General features: G+C 44.5%; 1 protein-coding gene across 1 annotated transcript in view; it reads left to right on the top strand.

Moving 5' to 3' along the window:
* TEX2 (testis expressed 2) overlaps positions 1-16,628 on the top strand; it is a 113,492-nt gene extending 96,864 nt beyond the window's left edge. The window contains exons 8-12 of the mRNA XM_055408213.2: positions 2,010-2,142; positions 8,093-8,218; positions 9,642-9,851; positions 13,241-13,361; positions 15,008-16,628. Of these exons, the coding sequence (XP_055264188.2) occupies positions 2,010-2,142; positions 8,093-8,218; positions 9,642-9,851; positions 13,241-13,361; positions 15,008-15,130 (713 nt within the window). The 3' untranslated portion in view covers positions 15,131-16,628. The remainder of the gene's footprint in view (positions 1-2,009; positions 2,143-8,092; positions 8,219-9,641; positions 9,852-13,240; positions 13,362-15,007) is intronic.
* The last annotated feature ends 448 nt before the right edge of the window (positions 16,629-17,076 follow it).

Raw genomic sequence — 17,076 nt, 5'->3', positions numbered from 1 at the left:
ATTTCCAGGGGAACCCAAGCCCTGGTCCATGTGACTGGGCTCCATGTACTCTTCTCCCCTCTTTCCAGCCTCAGCTCAGAGGGGCCAGACCACAGGTGACTGAGTGGAGTGTCCTTATGACCAAGGTGTGGGCCAGCTGTTTATTAAACCTTTATCCATATCCCCTTATTTAAAAAACAGACGAACGCTTCCACTTGATAACAAGTAAAATTCTGGTTCTTTTAATATGATAACCTTAGCTGACTCATGTTGTTGTACAGCAGAAACTAACACACCATTGTTAAGCAATTGTATTCAAGTTAAATAAATTAATTTTAAAAAATAAAGAGTTGGGAAGCTAAGGATAAGTACAAATGAAAAGTTATGTATGACTCTGGAATTTTAAAACTTGTTAGCACTAAAAAAAAAATGTGTGTGTGTGTGTGTGTATAAATATGACAGCCTTCAAAAGGAATCCGAACTAGTAATATTTATTGGAAACCTGAGTAGGGTTTTCAAAGGAAATGATCATGTATGAATATAGACAGCAAGCAGGTAGTTTGAGTCTATTGATTCTTAAGTTGAATAAAGCTGGAGATATACAAAAACAAATAACTTTTTTTTAAAAGAAATACCTTCTTCATTGATGTTCTGTTTATATTGAGTTTAAAAATCTATTAATATCAAGCCATTTACCCTAATCCCCTTTCTTTTGGAAGTGATTAATGACTAAATATCTTTATTAGAGCAGGTGTGCCCTTATTTCCAGTAACAGTGCCTTTGGAGAGCAAGCTAATTAATGATTTTTAAGTGTTTAATGTAAGCAAGAAATAGAGCAGTTTTGTGAGTTGCTGCAAAGACATTCACAGCTGATCTGCATATCAATTAGACCAGGTCATTCATGGAAAATAATTACCTTCAATTATGATAAAAAGGAGTTTGGTGAAAGCAAAATGGAAATTATTCTGCCTTTAGTGAGGAGTTGTACCATTAATGCTTGGTGGCCAAACAGGGAATAGGTTATTTACTGTAATTACTTGAAAATGCAGCTGTGTGTGAACATGATTTTCAATTAATTTCCTGCTTCCTTTCAGATATTCATCTTATGAGTATCTATAAGTTTATTAACATCTAAACACCCACTTGAAGGACCACATTTTGACGGGAAGTCCATGAGGTGGTGTGGCGCTTGGAGTGTCAAAATCACAGTGTGGTCTGTCTTGCCTGCTGAATTCTAGGACCCTGGGTAGAAGGTCATGAGATGACCTCTGTTTGCATTTTAGACACTTGGTCAGTGGCCACTTCTGGTGGGCCTTCCCAGTGAAATTCCACAAAGCCAAAAGCTTGTAAGATATGCGAGTGTCTTGTAAGGAACAGGTTTTAAAGCAAAGGTACAAAGTGGTTACCCAGCTTTATCTGGATAATCCTGGGGCTGGAACATAAATTCTATTGCTCCCATTACTACACAATTTCCAGAAAGAAAAGAGTTGTAAAAGGTCTTGTCACCATCCTTATCACCCCAAGCTAAACCTGAACCATTTTCTGTGCCCCTCCCCACCCCCACTCCCCAAGAGGGGAGAATTTTAAGAAAGACAGTGGTTCTCACTTGTGTCCTTAAAGAGCCCAATCTGCTGTAAAGTCTTTGCACCTCTCCTCTGCCTCTAACCCACTGAGAATCAGCAGACACCGTCCCGCCTTTGTCCTGGGATAAGCCGTCTCCTTCTGGGGGTTGTGTTTCTTACTAAGAAGAACCCAGAGGACGGGACTCTTCCATCTCTAACAACGTGTGCTGAGGTCACTGTGATCATTGTAATGGGTGGTGAAATGCTGGCAATTTTCCAGAAGCCTGAACTATTTCTAGAAGCTTTTCATTTCGCAGTCTCCTCTCACATGCCTTGTACAGGCAGTATATATAGACTTGCAATGTGATACCTACTTAGATACTTTAAAATATAACTTTTAATACTGTTGTTCGTAGTCATGTTTTTCTGGGGGAAAGAAACTTTTTTTTTTTTTAACTCTTTCTCCAGGACTCTGGATCGATTTGGAAATGTCCTACAATGGGTCCTTTCTGATGACTCTCGAGACCAAAATGAATTTGACCAAACTAGGTAAAGAGCCTCTTGTTGAAGCCCTGAAGGTTGGAGAAATTGGCAAAGAAGGGTAAGGGGCTATATGCATTTACTAACCCAACCCCGGGGAACCTCCTCCTCCCTCCAGCCCTTGAGAAGCAGCTTTGTTGTGTAGCAGACCCAAGGTTGAGTGAGCGTCCATGAAAGTGTTTCCTGGCCACAGAGGATTTCAGGGAATGTTTCCTGCTTTCACCCCCTGCAGACCATGAATCCCCACCTCTGCTCAGTGCCGTCGGCCACCAGCCTCAGGACTGCACAGTATTGATTACAAAGGAAGCATCCCTGATTCAGATCAGCAGGGCAGGCTGCACAATAAAATGCTCTAGGAAAAGAATCACCATCCAGAAAGTTCCTTCTCCAACTTGCAGCCACAAATAGCAATATGTGGGCCAGGCTGAGGTCCCTCGGGGGTCTGTCTGCTTTAATCACAATGTCAGAATTATTTATAATTAAATGATTGATTTTGCAGCCAAGAGGGTGCTTCTAAAGTGTTTTGAAATGTATTTTCCCTAAATAATACAACATTGATTTTCTTAGTAAGTGCCTCTCTTTGTAGAAGATACTCCATCTGCCGTGGAGTTGTCTGATTTTGTAAATATTCCCAATTTTTGAGCCAGTTGATGAAGTTGATTTTTTTCCCCTTAGATGCCTAGACTGAATAAGCTGGGACCTTTTACATTCCCACACACCTTAAAAATGACTGCTTCAGATGACAAATTTAAATTATATTATTGTTATTAGACTGAAAAATGCTGATTAGAGTCTGCATCTCATATCTTTAACCCGTTTGCATGGAATGAGCAGTAAAATGATAAGAAATGCCACGAGGAGCCACCTTTCCAGCACTTGAATATAAACATAAGACACAGGCTCTTCTTAGGTGTTTGCTTTGTTATGATGCTGCCCTAATGCTTGTAACTCACACTTGTGGTAGATGCACAATAGATGGGGGGAGTTGGATCATACATTCCAGAACATTCTTTCACTGAGATGATTCTGATTTGTCCAGGAGATTTAATGAGAATGTTTATATTTTAATTACTGGAGAATCTCACCTGCTGTGTGCAATCTAACCTTGTATCTGTGCTGTTTTCCTTTCACCTTTCTACTGTTTGTTAAAATGTGTTTGGATTCGGCAATCTGTGGATTGTGTTTTCCGGTGAGTGCTATCGATCAGCCCTCCATGTAGCGTTTCATCCCCCCATCAGTACTGAGTCTCGTGTGGACCCGTGTGACACCACGAGGAAGCTTGTCCTTTCATCACGTCCCCTGACATAAAGACCCCGTTTGTAGACCCGAGAGGATTGAGATCAGGAGCACTTAAGAGGCTTTCCTCGATTTGGATCGCCGGGGTTCTGATCCAGCCCTTGAGTCACACCCAGCTTCTTTCCCCGGCTACCCCTCCCCAGCGCCAAGCCCCTCTGAGCGCCATCAGGCCAGCCTCAGGACAGCAGAACTGCAAAGACAGCTGCCAATAAAACCAAGCACTGCAGGCAGAAGCGGTCTTGAAAATGAGCTCTAACTAACCAGGAGTGAGACAGAGCAGACTTAAATCAGGAGCATTTGTGCAGGGATCCCTTTCTGAAAACAGCCCCGTGCTGCCCAAAGCTGCTGGGGCTCCACTAGAAAGAAGGGGGTCTTGTGGGCAGGTGGGGCCCCATCATGGCCAGGTCCCTGAGATCCTTGCCGCTGAGGCGTCCCACATTCACTATTATTCATGCGGCTTTCCTGGAGCAATTACAAGTTCATAAAACTCGGCTGATCAGAGGATGGGCGTGTTTCTGAGCAAGCAGTGCTTCTCTGCTGCTGCTGCTGCTAAGTCACTTCAGTCATGTACGACTCTGTGTGACCCCATAGACGGAAGCCCATCAGGCTCCCCCACCCCTGGGATTCTCCAGGCAAGAACACTGGAGTGGGTTGCCATTTCCTTCTCCAGTGTGTGAAAGTGAAGTCGCTCAGTCGTGTCCGACCTTTAGCGACCCCATGGACTGCACCCTACCAGGCTCTTCCATCCATGGGATTTTCTAGGCAAGAGTACTGGAGTGGCTTGCCATTGCCTTCTCCGAGTGCTTCTCTAGACTGCATGAAAAATATCCTCTGCTTTAAGAATATAATGATATTATATTTAATGTTTAATATATATCTAAAGTACCATTTTTTTCCCATTGGAGTCTGGTATGTTTTGCCTTCCTGTGAGGGTGTTAACTTTTATGTTGATGTGTAATTGGCTCTCATTTAATTTTAAAAGCAAAGACAAATATACTTGACCTTGGGAGAAAAAGGCCTGGAAAAATGAACCCTTAACCCTTTTTTTTTTTTTTTGCAAAAAAGACCCAATTGGGAATCTTAGAGTTCTGGATCCTTGCCCCAGAAAGATACCTACACACACACCACTTGGCTCACAATATCTGGGAGGTTCGAGAGCCTTTGGAAAGCTCATCCGTACCTAAGAGCCTAATCCCAGAAGTGATTCTTGCATCACTTCTCCTCAGTCAGGAGCTGAGGAATCGCCCTGAGGCTGAGTACCAGAGGAGAGGCAGAGTCCCTGCACCTGTGGCTGGTACATGATCCTTGGTTTCCTTCAGGAAGCCCCTCCTAAAGCTGCGAGTGTGAAGAGTGGGCCAGCAGCAGCCCTTTCCCAAGTCCTCCCTTTATCTCATGGCCACCGGTCCAAGGCTTACTTCTGGCCGGGGGCTTGTCCCCTGTCGTCCTGCTCTGGCAGGGCCTCTGCTTGGTCTCACTGCTTTTGTCTGACCCTCTTCAAGCATGCAAATGACTGTGCCCTGGGAAGTCCCTGAGGAGATGCTGCTCAGCTCTCTGGAAGTCCTACTTATCGTAGAAAGTCTGTTCCCGTCCTCACATCATCACCCCAAGGCTGGTGGTGAGAAGTCCATGTTGCTTCACTCTAGTGAAGGCCTGACCCTTTGAAATGTGGGTTTACTTTGTACTTGCAGACATTTTTCTTTTAGTCTTTTCATTTCCCCAGTAGTCTTCTGGTTGTGTATGGTAGTTATGGTAACTTTGGGCCATAAGACGCTCAAAATGGAATTCAGGTGGTGAGCTGGGCGGTCGGAACTTTAGGAATTGCCTGAAGGGGACCGAAGTGAGTCAGGAAGGGGGAATGTTCTGCACATTGGCTACTCTTTAAATGAACATTGGGGCCAGCGTTTCCTGTAAGGCACACGGCCTGTCCGTGCTCTACCACGGCAGCCTGGGCTGGTATGCGAGTCCCATAGAGGGGCCCCCCGACCTCCATATTAGGCTGCTCAGTGTACCCGAGTCCACTACCCCGCCCCAAAGCCCTGATGTCCTGGGAATCCTATCCTTGTCATCCACGCTGTGACTCAGTCTAACTGTGGGTGTTCACGCACGTGTATCTGTAGCAGATGTATGGGCCTGATTTCTGTTAAAGAAAACGAACACTTTTAAGAGTGTGGTTCCCTCCAAGCATTCGCCTCACTGGGCTGTTTGATGATGCACCCTTCACTTGAAGCATTCTTTGGAGCTCCTTTGTAGAGCTGCCTCTAGTGTCTGTGACCTTCTTTTAAGTACTCTGAGTGACAGCAAATCATCCTACTGTTTCTAGATGAATTAGATATTTGAGTAATTGCCAGGCATCACTCAGAGGTGCCAGTGATTATGAGGCTAAGAAATGTTTGGTTCAAGACAGAGTATCAGTGATAAAATAATTAGCTTTTCCCGCGGACTTCAAGCACATTTCCAAAAAGATTTTTAGCAGAGGTAGCGAAACTGGAATCAGCCCTTTAAGGTGACTCTTAGAAAGGATATGACTCATCTGGAATCCCAAGATGTGTTTTAAAAAATAGGCTTATCATGTATTAGCACACCTTAAGAGTGTGCAGGGTGTCTTTCTCTGAAATTCATCATAAGTCTGAGATCACAAAATGCATATTCACTTACAAACTTGACTCAGCCAGACATTTAGCCCCACTTTTAATTAGTGTTGGTGTGCATAATACAGCTCCCCAGGCAGAGAGGAGAGGTACCATTTAGCCACAATCAGAATTTCATGTCATCTGATCTATTTTAACTGATAAGGCATTGTCTAAATTATTAACTTCAAGCCACAAAATTTGTCCTGTTCTCTTTCCTGCAGAGGGTTAATTCAGGAACCCGAGAGCTCACTGCAGTGCTCAGGCTTTGGCATCTTCTGCCTCAGGTCAGGAGGCTGCCAGATGACAAATACCAGCGGGGACAGGAGGGGCCAGTGGCTCTGCAGGTTTCACTGCAGTCCAAGATACCAAGGCAGCCTTTGGTGCTGTGTAGATTCTTTACCTAGTAGCATGCGGTCTGAACCAGGGGGCACTGTCATGTTCCCTTAGGAAGATAGGTTTCTGAGAAAGGTCATATTATCTTTGGGGGATTTACTTTCTTGACTTTCTTCATCCCAGGCCCCTATGTTAGCTTTCTTAGGAATCATATTTACCTTTTATATAAAAGAAGAGCTCTGTAAGGGCCGCCCAACCCTTGAAAGGGCTGAGATGGTTTTGTGACCAGCGGGGACACGTGAGCATTTCCTGGACTGGCCAGGCCTCTGATGGAAGGAGGAAGAGTCAGCTGCTGTCCCCGAGGCTGGGGACAAGAGGCCTTTGTGTCTGCAGAGGGAGTTTCTTCTCAACACCACACTCAAGCCCATTGGCTAGAGTGCGGGCTCTAATGTTTCAGAGCAGGGTTGAGGAGGATCCGGGTGTCCCGCCAGGGAGGTCCTCTTACAGCCAGGCTCCTGTTTCAGGGCGGAGATTTCAGTGCCCTCCGCCCCATGCTGGGACCTCAGCTGGGCCTTCAAGGCCACACTGGGAGATGTGTTCTGCCCTTGGGTGCCCTTGGCCCTTGTTGGCCAAAAGATGAACACCCATATGGGCTTCTGGTGGCCAAGGACAGCATCTGAGGAAAACCCCAGAGGGTTTCAAATGCTGGAGATGGGACCTAAGCTGGGATGCCTTCCCCTGTCCTGGTGATTTTGTCCTCAAAATTACAAGACTGACCCCTGCTTAGTGACCATTGATAGCATAACAATGTTCAGAGACAATTCTGTCCCTTGTTCATTTTGTCCGCATCAAATCTCTGATGCTGAGATGGGCCCTGCCTTCTGTCTCTCTGCCTGTCTGAAGTAAAGCCTCCCTTCAGGGAGGAAGCTGCCTTTCGTGGGGCCAGAGCTCAGCCGGGAACCCTCCAGTGCCCTCAGTGGGGAACCTTGATCACTCGCCACTGCTGGTGATCCAGACCCTCTAGGCCTCTGGAAACTGAGAACCCACCCTGGAAAGATTCATAAGGAACATTACTCTCTGGTGAAGCTTTTTATTACTTTATTTAAAAAAAGTTTTAAACTAGTACTTCTCCTGAAAGGTTCCTGGCTTCTCATGTCAGTTGCCTCCTGGAATCTCTTGAGATTTGTACCTCTGGTTGTTGGCTTTTTCTGTGACCTTCAGGAGCTGGGGCAGGAGTGGGGATATGTAATTTCACAAGGAAGCAGTCTCGAGCCAAAACTAACTTGGAGATGACCAAGCCAGAAAGCATAATTTTTTTTTTAACTCAGCCAGTGTCAGAGGACTTGCCTGAACATCCCCGTCATCCATGAGGTGGACGTCACCAACATGAGCTGTCCCATCACCCATGCAATCATCAGTCTTTCCACTCACCTCCCATTGGCTGCGCTGCACTGTTGACGAGATCACTGCATTTTGTGTGAACCGCATCACACTCTGACCGCCTGTCTTTCTGACGCATGCGCAGAATCCAACCCTCCCGGTGCAAGTCCTCGGCGGTTTTGCCCGGGACTGGGCGCCGAAGGGTCTCCCGGGCGACCAGGCCCATCCGAGGATTCTGGGATTAGCCCTCTTCTGTCTGGGTGAGGGGGGCCGGGGAGTGCTGCCACCATAGCCATGGTGGCGGTGGAGCACGTGCTCTTCCTAAGCAGAGCCTGCGCTGGGCAGGCAGACTGGTGACTCTGCTCTAATCAGTTGCAGGCCCAGGGCCTTCTGTCTGGCCGACAGCGACGAGGAGTCCTCCAGTGCTGGCTCCTCCGACGAAGACGACGCACCAGAGCCCAGCGCCGGAGACAAACCGCTCCTCCCAGGGGCTGAGGGGTGAGTGGATCCAGCTTCTGGGGTCTCCCAGGGGGTCAGGGCCGCAAGTTGGGTGTGAGCTTTGCATCGCCTTTTCCCTCTCTGATCTTCTTTCCTCCTTCACTTTGAGTGAATGGTTTTTGCATTAATAATTCAAAGCCAATGGCTTAAAATTCCAGACCCCAAATCAAAAACACCCAAATAGTTTCCCCTTATTGAGTCCAGACCAAAATGGTTTTCTCAGGCTATTGGAGTAAAGAATAAGAGAATGGAAGGGATGTTTAACACAAGGACCATAAGTTGCACAACACCTCCCCCTAGTGTCGGTGGGGAGCATTACTTCCCTTCTTATGGGTCACGTGTCTCCAGTGATCTGTTAATAGTTCCTACAAAGTTGAGACATTCTAATGATTTCTTTGGTGAATTTTGAAAACGTGGATCACTTAGATGACCTTTTGGATCATGAACTTCATTTGGGGGTTCCTTTTGCCTGTTACTTGGACTGTGGAATGATCCAAGTGCTTAGGCTGCCTCTCTGTAAGGATCTTTTAATTATTTAAAAGAAACAAACTGAAATGATAAACCAAGTGATTCAGAAGCATTTTTAAGAAAACATCAACCTGTTCACTTTTGAAATCCTGCAGAAGATAAAAAGAATCTAGATGTTTGAGGAGTTGGCAGTAGAGTTTGTGTGCACTATTTAACTCCCCACCTGACCTTCTTTAGAGTAATGGTTTTTTCCTACGCACATACATATAGGATTCCTGAACTCTAGATCTGCGGAGGATTTTAAGAAACAAATATCCTCTCTTCTTACGGTAGTCATAGGTAGATGTGGCCTAATACCGGAGCTTACTTTTCTGGCCTGCTGGCACATCATCTTGATGTAGCTATTCTCTTTAGATGCTCCTAAAACTCTTTGACAAGTAATTGCTGCTCAAAGTTAGTGTGATACTATCTGAAAGGCAGATGTTTTACTGTGTTTTGTGGCCCTGTTAATGCAGCCTGATGTCTTATTTGCTATATAGAGACGATATTTTTTTCTAAGAGGGCACGAGATTTGTATTCAGTATTTGAAGGTTATTAAGGAGAGCAGGTGAGATGCATTCCCTGCCCTCACTATGGGAACTTGGCCTGACTCTCCATCATCAAGATTAGGCTCCATCTGATGTCTACACCTTATCTGAACCAGTAGTTCTCACCTAGCAATGTCCAGAGACACTTTATTGTCTTAACTCCGGGAGATGATGTGCAGCCAAGGCCAGGGATGCTGCTAAACATCTCGTACAGAGGAGCGTCCACAGCAAAGAATCGCCTAGGCCACAGTGTCAGTGGCGCTGCTGTTGAGAAACTCTGGTCTAAAACCAGGTGAACAGAGAGCCAAGTTTCTGTTTATGAAGGAACAAAGTCGACACTAACACTTGCCTGTCTCTCTCATTTAAAGGTATGTTGGAGGTCATCGAACAAGCAAGATCATGAGATTTGTTGATAAAATTACCAAGTCAAAATATTTCCAAAAAGCAACAGAGACAGAATTCATTAAAAAGAAGATTGAAGAAGTCTCCAATACACCCCTACTGCTAACTGTAGAAGTACAAGAATGTAGAGGAACCTTGGCAGTCAACATTCCACCTCCTGCGACTGACCGAATATGGTGCGTACGTAGAAGGCCCCTTGGGGTCAACCAGTGATTCCCTTTGAGCATGGTCATAAAAATCATAGTCTGCTGACCCTTGACATTATGGAAAGTACCTTCTTCCTTGGAAGAAGCACTTTCAAATGTTTTTCTTGGAACCTTAAAGTTAGTTGTAAATCTGATTCTACTTTTCTTCTGTGAGTGGTTAATTCACATATAAAGATATACCTTCAGGGCTTCCCAGGTGGTACAGTGTAAAGGATCTGCCTGCCACTATAGGAGACACAGGAGACTGGTTTCCGATCCCTGGGTTAGGAACATCCTCTGGAGGAGGAAGTGGCAACCCACTCCAGTATTCTCGCCTGGAGAATTCCATGGACAGAGGAGCCTGGAGGGCTACCATCCATGGGGTTGCAGAGTCAGACACAACTGAGCAACTAAGCATGCACCTGTGGTATTATGCCATGAAAGAATAATTCCGATTTTTTTAAAATGGTGAGAAAAACTTGTCTTCGAAATGTCCCTCGTAGTCCAGTAGTTAAGACTCTGGGCTTCCACTACAGGGGGGTTGGATTCAATCCCTGGTTGGAGAACTGAGATCCCATATGCTGCAAGGTGCAGTCAAAAATTAAACAAAAAATTATTCATCTTCACACTTAGGAAGAGTTAAGGTCAACTGGTGAAGTTTGTGGGATGAGCTGTTTCTAGGTCTTCCTCCTCTCTCAAGTCAACCCTTTCCACTAGGAAGAAGAGCTACAATTTGTAGAACCCTTATTCTCTGCGGGGCCAGTCCTCACAGCGTCCTCTGGAGACAGGGCTACCATTATGCCTCACTTTACAGATGGTGATCACACATCCAGCAGAGTCCTGGGTGGTGAGGGAAGACTTCCCCAGGTCAGACCTGCACATTGAGGAGGAAGGATGTGTGCTTGGTAACTCTGGTAGATTGTGAAAGTCCGTCAGTCGTGTCTGACTCTTTGCGACCCTGGAATTCTCCAGGCCAGAGTACTGGAGTGGGTAGCCTTTCCTTTCTCCTGGGGATCTTCCCAACCCAGGGATCAAATCCAGGTCTCCTGCATTGCAGGTTGATTCTTTACCAGCTGAGCCACAAGGGAAGCCCAAGAATACTGGAGTGGGTAGCCCATCCCTTCTCTAGCAGATCTTCCCGACCCAGAAATTGAACTATGGTCTTCTGCATTGTAGGTGGATTCTTTCCCAGCTGAGTTACTGAGAAGGGTGACCCAAAGAGTTGTCATTTGAATGAATCACTGGGTTTTAACCCTACCTGCGTGTCACGGTCCCCTGGGGACTTGTTAAAGCTGTGCCGAGCCCAGGCCCCATGATTCCGGGGTTGGGAGACTAAGCCAGGACTGAGAATCACTGAAAAAAATTATTCATGATCCCAGCAGAAGAAAATCACTATTTCTAAATCTCAATTTTAAGTTGGCAAGTAAGACCTATAAATTTGCATAAGGGTATATAGTGATTACATAAAAGACCTCATTATACCATAAGCTACACTCATATGAAAAAGATTGTTGCTGCTGTTTAGTCGTTAAGTCATGTCTGACTCTTTTGCGAGCCCATGGACTGCAGTCCACCAGGCTCCTCTGTCCATGGGATTTCCCAGACAAAAATACTGGAGTGGATTGCCATTTCCTTCTCCAGGGGATCTTCCCAGCCCAGGGATTAAACCTGTGTCTCCTGCATTGGCAGGCGGATTCTTTAACACTGAGCCACCAGGACAACCCCCATGAAAAAGATACCTCTGTTCTCATCATGTGAAACCAGCATGCTGCTGCACATCCTTGGTGTTCAGAAGGACTTGTAAAAATGATTACAAAAGGGTTGTTTAATTGGCTGATCATTTAATGATGATATTGGTATTTTCCTAGTAAAAACTTTAAAATACTATTAAGGATTTTATTTTTAAAAAGTAATGTTTTTGCTGGAAGAACGTGAAAACAACAACAACAAAAAATAAGAACCTATAACTTTACCATCCAGAAATAACCAGATAATACCTTACTGTGCAGCTTAATAAAAAATTTTTTTTGAATAGTAAGAGTTGATACATATCTTCTTTTAACTCCCAAGCTTTGACTTAGGAGTTACAAACACCACTGCTCAATAGTAATTAAAATTAGAGGCCTCTAGCCTAGTAGCTCAGCAGTAAAGAATCTGCCTGCAATGCAGGAGACGTAAAAGATGCTGGTTTGAGCCCTGGGTCAGGACGATTCCCTGGAGGAGGAAATGGCAACCCACTCCAGTATTCTTGGCTGGAGAATCCCATGGACACAGGAGCCTGGAGGGCGATAGTCCGTGGGGTCGCAAAGAATTGGACGTGACTGAAGCGACTTAGCACACACAGCCTGGTGCTGCTCAGTGCCTGCTTGAGTGCTGAACTATTTGTTATTAATCCACAAAGATACCTATAAGTATTCAGTGTGTTTTAGAATATTTATTGCAACTTGCCGTTTTTATTGTATGGGCAGACCTTGTCTGGCTATGCTTTGCTTTCTTGCACTTGCACATACTGCATTTTTTTACAGATTAAGTTTGTGGCTACCCTGTGTTGTCAGATGATAGTTATCTTTTTTTTTTAAGCAATGAAGTATTTTTTGATTGAATTATATACATTGTTTTGCACACCTAATAGACTACAACATAGTGTAAATATAATTTTTATATGCACTGGGAAACCAAAAATTCACATGACTATTGCAATGTTAGCTTTAGTGTGGCCTTCTGGAACTGAGCCCACATATCTCCAAGGTGTACCTGGATGTTTTAAAACTTTGGTCCATAATGGGTCAAAGTTTTTAGTTAGAGAGCACACAGTCTCTTGACTGGATACCTTACCAACAGTTCTGAGTGCCAGTCAGCTCCACTGAGAAGCCGTAATAATCATAGTGTGGAGTATGGAATGAAAAAGCGGGTTACAGAAGGTTGGGGGAAACTGATCGTGTCTCTCTCAGTGGTCCTGTCTTGCTTATGAGATCCAGGGAGAGGCAGTGTTATTTCCTGCTCTATACACTTTTATATTTGGGGTTTTGTAACAGATGTATCGTACTCTCATAAAAACAGAAACAAAAAATATCCTCACCATTTTAGGAAAAATGAAAACCAGAAACAATGCCCAGGTCATGAACTTTTCCAGTGGTGTTTCCTGGCTGTCTGAGTTTGTCAGAACTGTTTCCCAGTCATCACAGCCCTGCGTCCAGGGACACAGGGAATTCACAATTCATACCTGCTACAGTGAAGTATTTTTTTTTAGAAGGGATTTTCGGAAGAAGAAAACATTTTCAAGTACTGATAAAGCCTTGTGTAAATAAGGAATGTTTACTCTGGGTACCATCCGCTTCTTTGCTTTGCTTCTAAATGTGGTTATTGTCTTCTTTTAAAAGGTATGGTTTCCGGAAGCCACCACATATCGAGCTGAAAGCTCGGCCAAAACTTGGAGAGAGAGAAGTAACTTTAGTTCATGTGACAGACTGGATAGAGAAGAAGCTGGAACAAGAGTTTCAGGTACACCTGCTGTGTCATCTAGTGTTTCATGCTGAGTCTAGAAGCTCTCCATAGAACAGAGCTTCTGAACCTGACGTGGTTCAGGATCCTCCTTGGAAAATCTGATGAAAGCTATGGACCCTCATCTGGGGAAAGTACACATGTGATCAAACAGGCATAAAATTTCAGGTTTAGTTTTAGAAACCCTGAAACTCATCCACACCCTGTTACATAGTCTTCAGAGGAAACTCAAAACGTTGGGGTCAAAGAGCAAAATGACTGTCATGTCCCAGTAGGCCTGGCAAGGGTGAAGTCGTCCATCTGCTGGGGCCATCTTTGGACTTTTTCCCCAGGTGGGGCCTGGAATTGGCCAGTGAGTGGCACCTGGGCCGTGGTCAGGAAGTCATTCCTGCCCTTGTATGGCACCCACCTTGCTCAGGTTGTGTGTTTCTACAAACATTCTATGTGTAGCTACCACATGCCTTGGGAGTTCAAAGATGAGTCAGGCCTGTCCCTACCCTGTGAATCTTCAAGGGAATTCCTGGAGTTGACTCAACCAGAGCTCATTCTCCAAGCCTGTCTCTGCATTCTTCCACCACAGGAAATAGTGGTGTAGCCAAGGCCTTGCAATGAGCTATTTTTATTAAATTTTTATCAGGTTTTTGAGGCATAGTTGACTTTTAAGGTTTTATGGATTAACAGGCTATTTATTTTATAATGAATTTCACCTTCTGAAGAAGACCCATATTACATTTGCAGTAGTACCTTTTGAGTCATTGCCTTTAAAATTATACTTTTTATTATCTAAAAACTATGTTATTTAAAAGCTGTAGCTGTAAATATAACAACCAATTTGTGGAAAGCTTTATCTCCAAAAGAAAAAGCACTTTGAACCTAATTAAGGGAAAAACAACCTCATGCCTTTAGTTCTTTTCCTTTTTCCTACGTGAGGAATTTGGGTGGGTCATCCCTTTTAAGAGTGTTGGGGTAGAACAGTCACCCCTTCTAGAGGGCAGACTTTGGTGCATGGTATTTTCGAGGCAAAAAACTTTGGGAAGTTGGAGGGTAACTGTTTGCATTCTCCCAAGGCCACATGTTTTTGTTTTTGCCTTTGGAAGCATTGCTGAAGTTGAATACATTGCCAGAATTCACTTACATAAAATTAGTTTATAAATAGGCAAAACACCATTACTGTCAATCACTGATTATCCTTTGGGTGTTCATGATAGTAGGATTTCTTTTCTGTGCAGCCTTAACTGGTTCTAGTTTGGGGAAAAAATTAGCTTACTTTTTTGTTGCTAGGATTTTAAGCGCTAGGCTAAAATTTACTTAGTGCATGTGTTCTGGATATAGTAATTTGGAATCCTGTGAGCTGCTTATGCCAATTCTCTTAATGTTATTTATCAACTCATGAGTAATCTTATTATAAGTACGTGAACTCAAAGGCTGCTTCTGCCTCACAGCCTATTGGGTTCTCATGTTCACGCACTGGTGTTGATTCCTCAAGGCTTTCTGAATATCATGAAGAATTAGTTTGGAATGTGTATGAAAAGTTGTTTCATATGTATTTTAAAAACTTGTCTAAAGCCTAAAATTCTTATCAGAACACAGTAGGGCAACTCCGAGAGAACAGAGCCTTGTTCCATGTCTGTTCCTTCTTTCTGCAGAAAGTTTTTGTCATGCCAAACATGGATGATGTGTATATCCCCATCATGCACTCGGCCATGGATCCTCGCTCCACTTCCAGCCTCCCGAAAGACCCACCTGTGGAGGCTGCTGATGAGCTGTGATGGGTGCAGTCCTGGCGTTCCCAGTATTAGGAGATAAGCTCAGTGTGCGGTTCTCGGCTGCCATCTGGGCTGTAGCATTGGCCTTTCCTTGTGCCACCGCTCTGCCCTCTGCCTGCCGGTGCCGGTCCCACCCTGAGGTGTCCAGAGACTGGGGTCCAGATTGCCTGCTGCAGAGCTGTGCCTCAGCAAAGGAAAACTGGAAGGATCATCCTGGTGGATCCAGAGATTACTGGTGACTCCCACCCTGGCTTTTCTAAGTCTACCAGATTTTGTTATAGCAAAGGAGCACATTAAGAGCGAAGCTGCTCAGCTGGAAGGCTTCCCTTTGCCTCCTCGATGCCTCCAAGGTTTTTGCTCAGGCAGCCAGTGCAGTGGAACATTTTCTCACTTCTCCGGTTTGTGTGAGGCAGCCCCAGAGAACATCAGTGTGGTTCCATGTGTGGAGGGTGGGCAGTGGAATTTTGTGAACTGTGTTTTGGTGATAAAGAGATGTGCATAGCAACTTACTCTTATTAAATTGTGTGTTTGGAAGCAAGTAGCCATAGAACATACAACTCAACACACTGTCAGCTGGGGCGAGAATGGTGGGATTTATGTGTACATTAGGCAAAGCCATGAGATCAAACCATCCCATGCCTTCTACCAACAAGGTACAATCACCTGGTTTCTAACTGATCCCGTTTTCCTGAAACCCGAGCATATGTGAAAATGTCAAACACTGCACAAGACTGGATTGGGGTGGGACCAGGAAGCCAGAGCCACCGTCCATCCACCTGGCACTTCCTCTGTGCTCTGGGAAGCTTTAAATAGGCATCTTAAATGCCTTGTTAACCTAATTGGCTAGGGATATTTTGTGGGCAGTTTCCTTTTCTGATGGCCAAAACAGGACTGCTCTCTTATCATCTTGAGTCAAGACCAAAAGTTCACTCAACATCAAACACTACAGATCTCAAAATTAACGTGACATTTAACGTTGCCAACTTTATTTTGTGCACTTGTGTCAGAATGTTTAGTTTACAAGTTTCAGGGCTCTCTCAACTGTATAATTTGCTTTGAGAAGTACACTCAAAATACAAATTAATTGTTTAAAGCTGCACTCAACATCAGACTTAACCTTGGGTGACTTTTGACAACTACATCTGTGGACAAAGCTAATAGTGTTTTTTTAAATAGCAGCAGCACCTTGCCTGAACATGACTTCAAAGAAATTAATATATTGAAAGAATATATTTGAATCCTTATTTGATTCCTTTAATTGCACCATTAAAACATTTGACTTAAATCATTGGACCATTCCAGTTGGTGTACTGTTCTCATCGTGTAGGCCAATTTGCCTGTCAGTCCGCATGTCTTCTTCACTGGTCTTATAATTTTTGTGCAATAATTTAAGGCAAAGGACTAGATGCACTATTGTGTAAAGAGATTACACATGACTGTACCTTATTGCACTTAATAGTATGTGGGGGATTTACAATCGCTTGCATTGTTTCAAATAAATATCTCCTGTCAAATACTAGATAAGCATCCAAGTTATTTCTACTTAATCCTGTTTAGGTAACGGACAGAATAAACTGTGGCACAGAATCTGAGCTGTCAGCTTCCAATGGCAGCTTCAGTTTCTTGAGTGATCCCTGGACATGTTCTGTTGAGGATCCAACATAGACCACACCTTGGTATGGGGTATGTCCTTTCGTCATGTCCAACTCTGCAACCCTATGGACTGCAGCCTGCCAGGCTCCTCTGTCCATGGAATTCTCCAGGGTGGAATACTGGAGTGGGTTGCCATGCCTTCTTCCTCCAGATCTTGCTGATCCAGGGATTCAGCCCGCATCTTAATCTCCTTCACTGGCAGATGGACTCTTTGCTGGCACCACCTGCAAAGCCCTCCTAGGCTGAGTTCACACCAACTGCCTACGAACTCTAACTTGGAGCCACTTCCATTAAGC

The sequence above is a fragment of the Moschus berezovskii genome, chromosome 20 (assembly GCF_049115385.1).
Source record: "Moschus berezovskii isolate FMDL1 chromosome 20, NW_MosBer_1.0, whole genome shotgun sequence".
Taxonomy (NCBI): Eukaryota; Metazoa; Chordata; class Mammalia; order Artiodactyla; family Moschidae; genus Moschus; species Moschus berezovskii.
The sequence above is the reverse complement of the archived record's forward strand: the minus strand, read 5'-3'. Positions and strand labels throughout refer to the sequence as shown.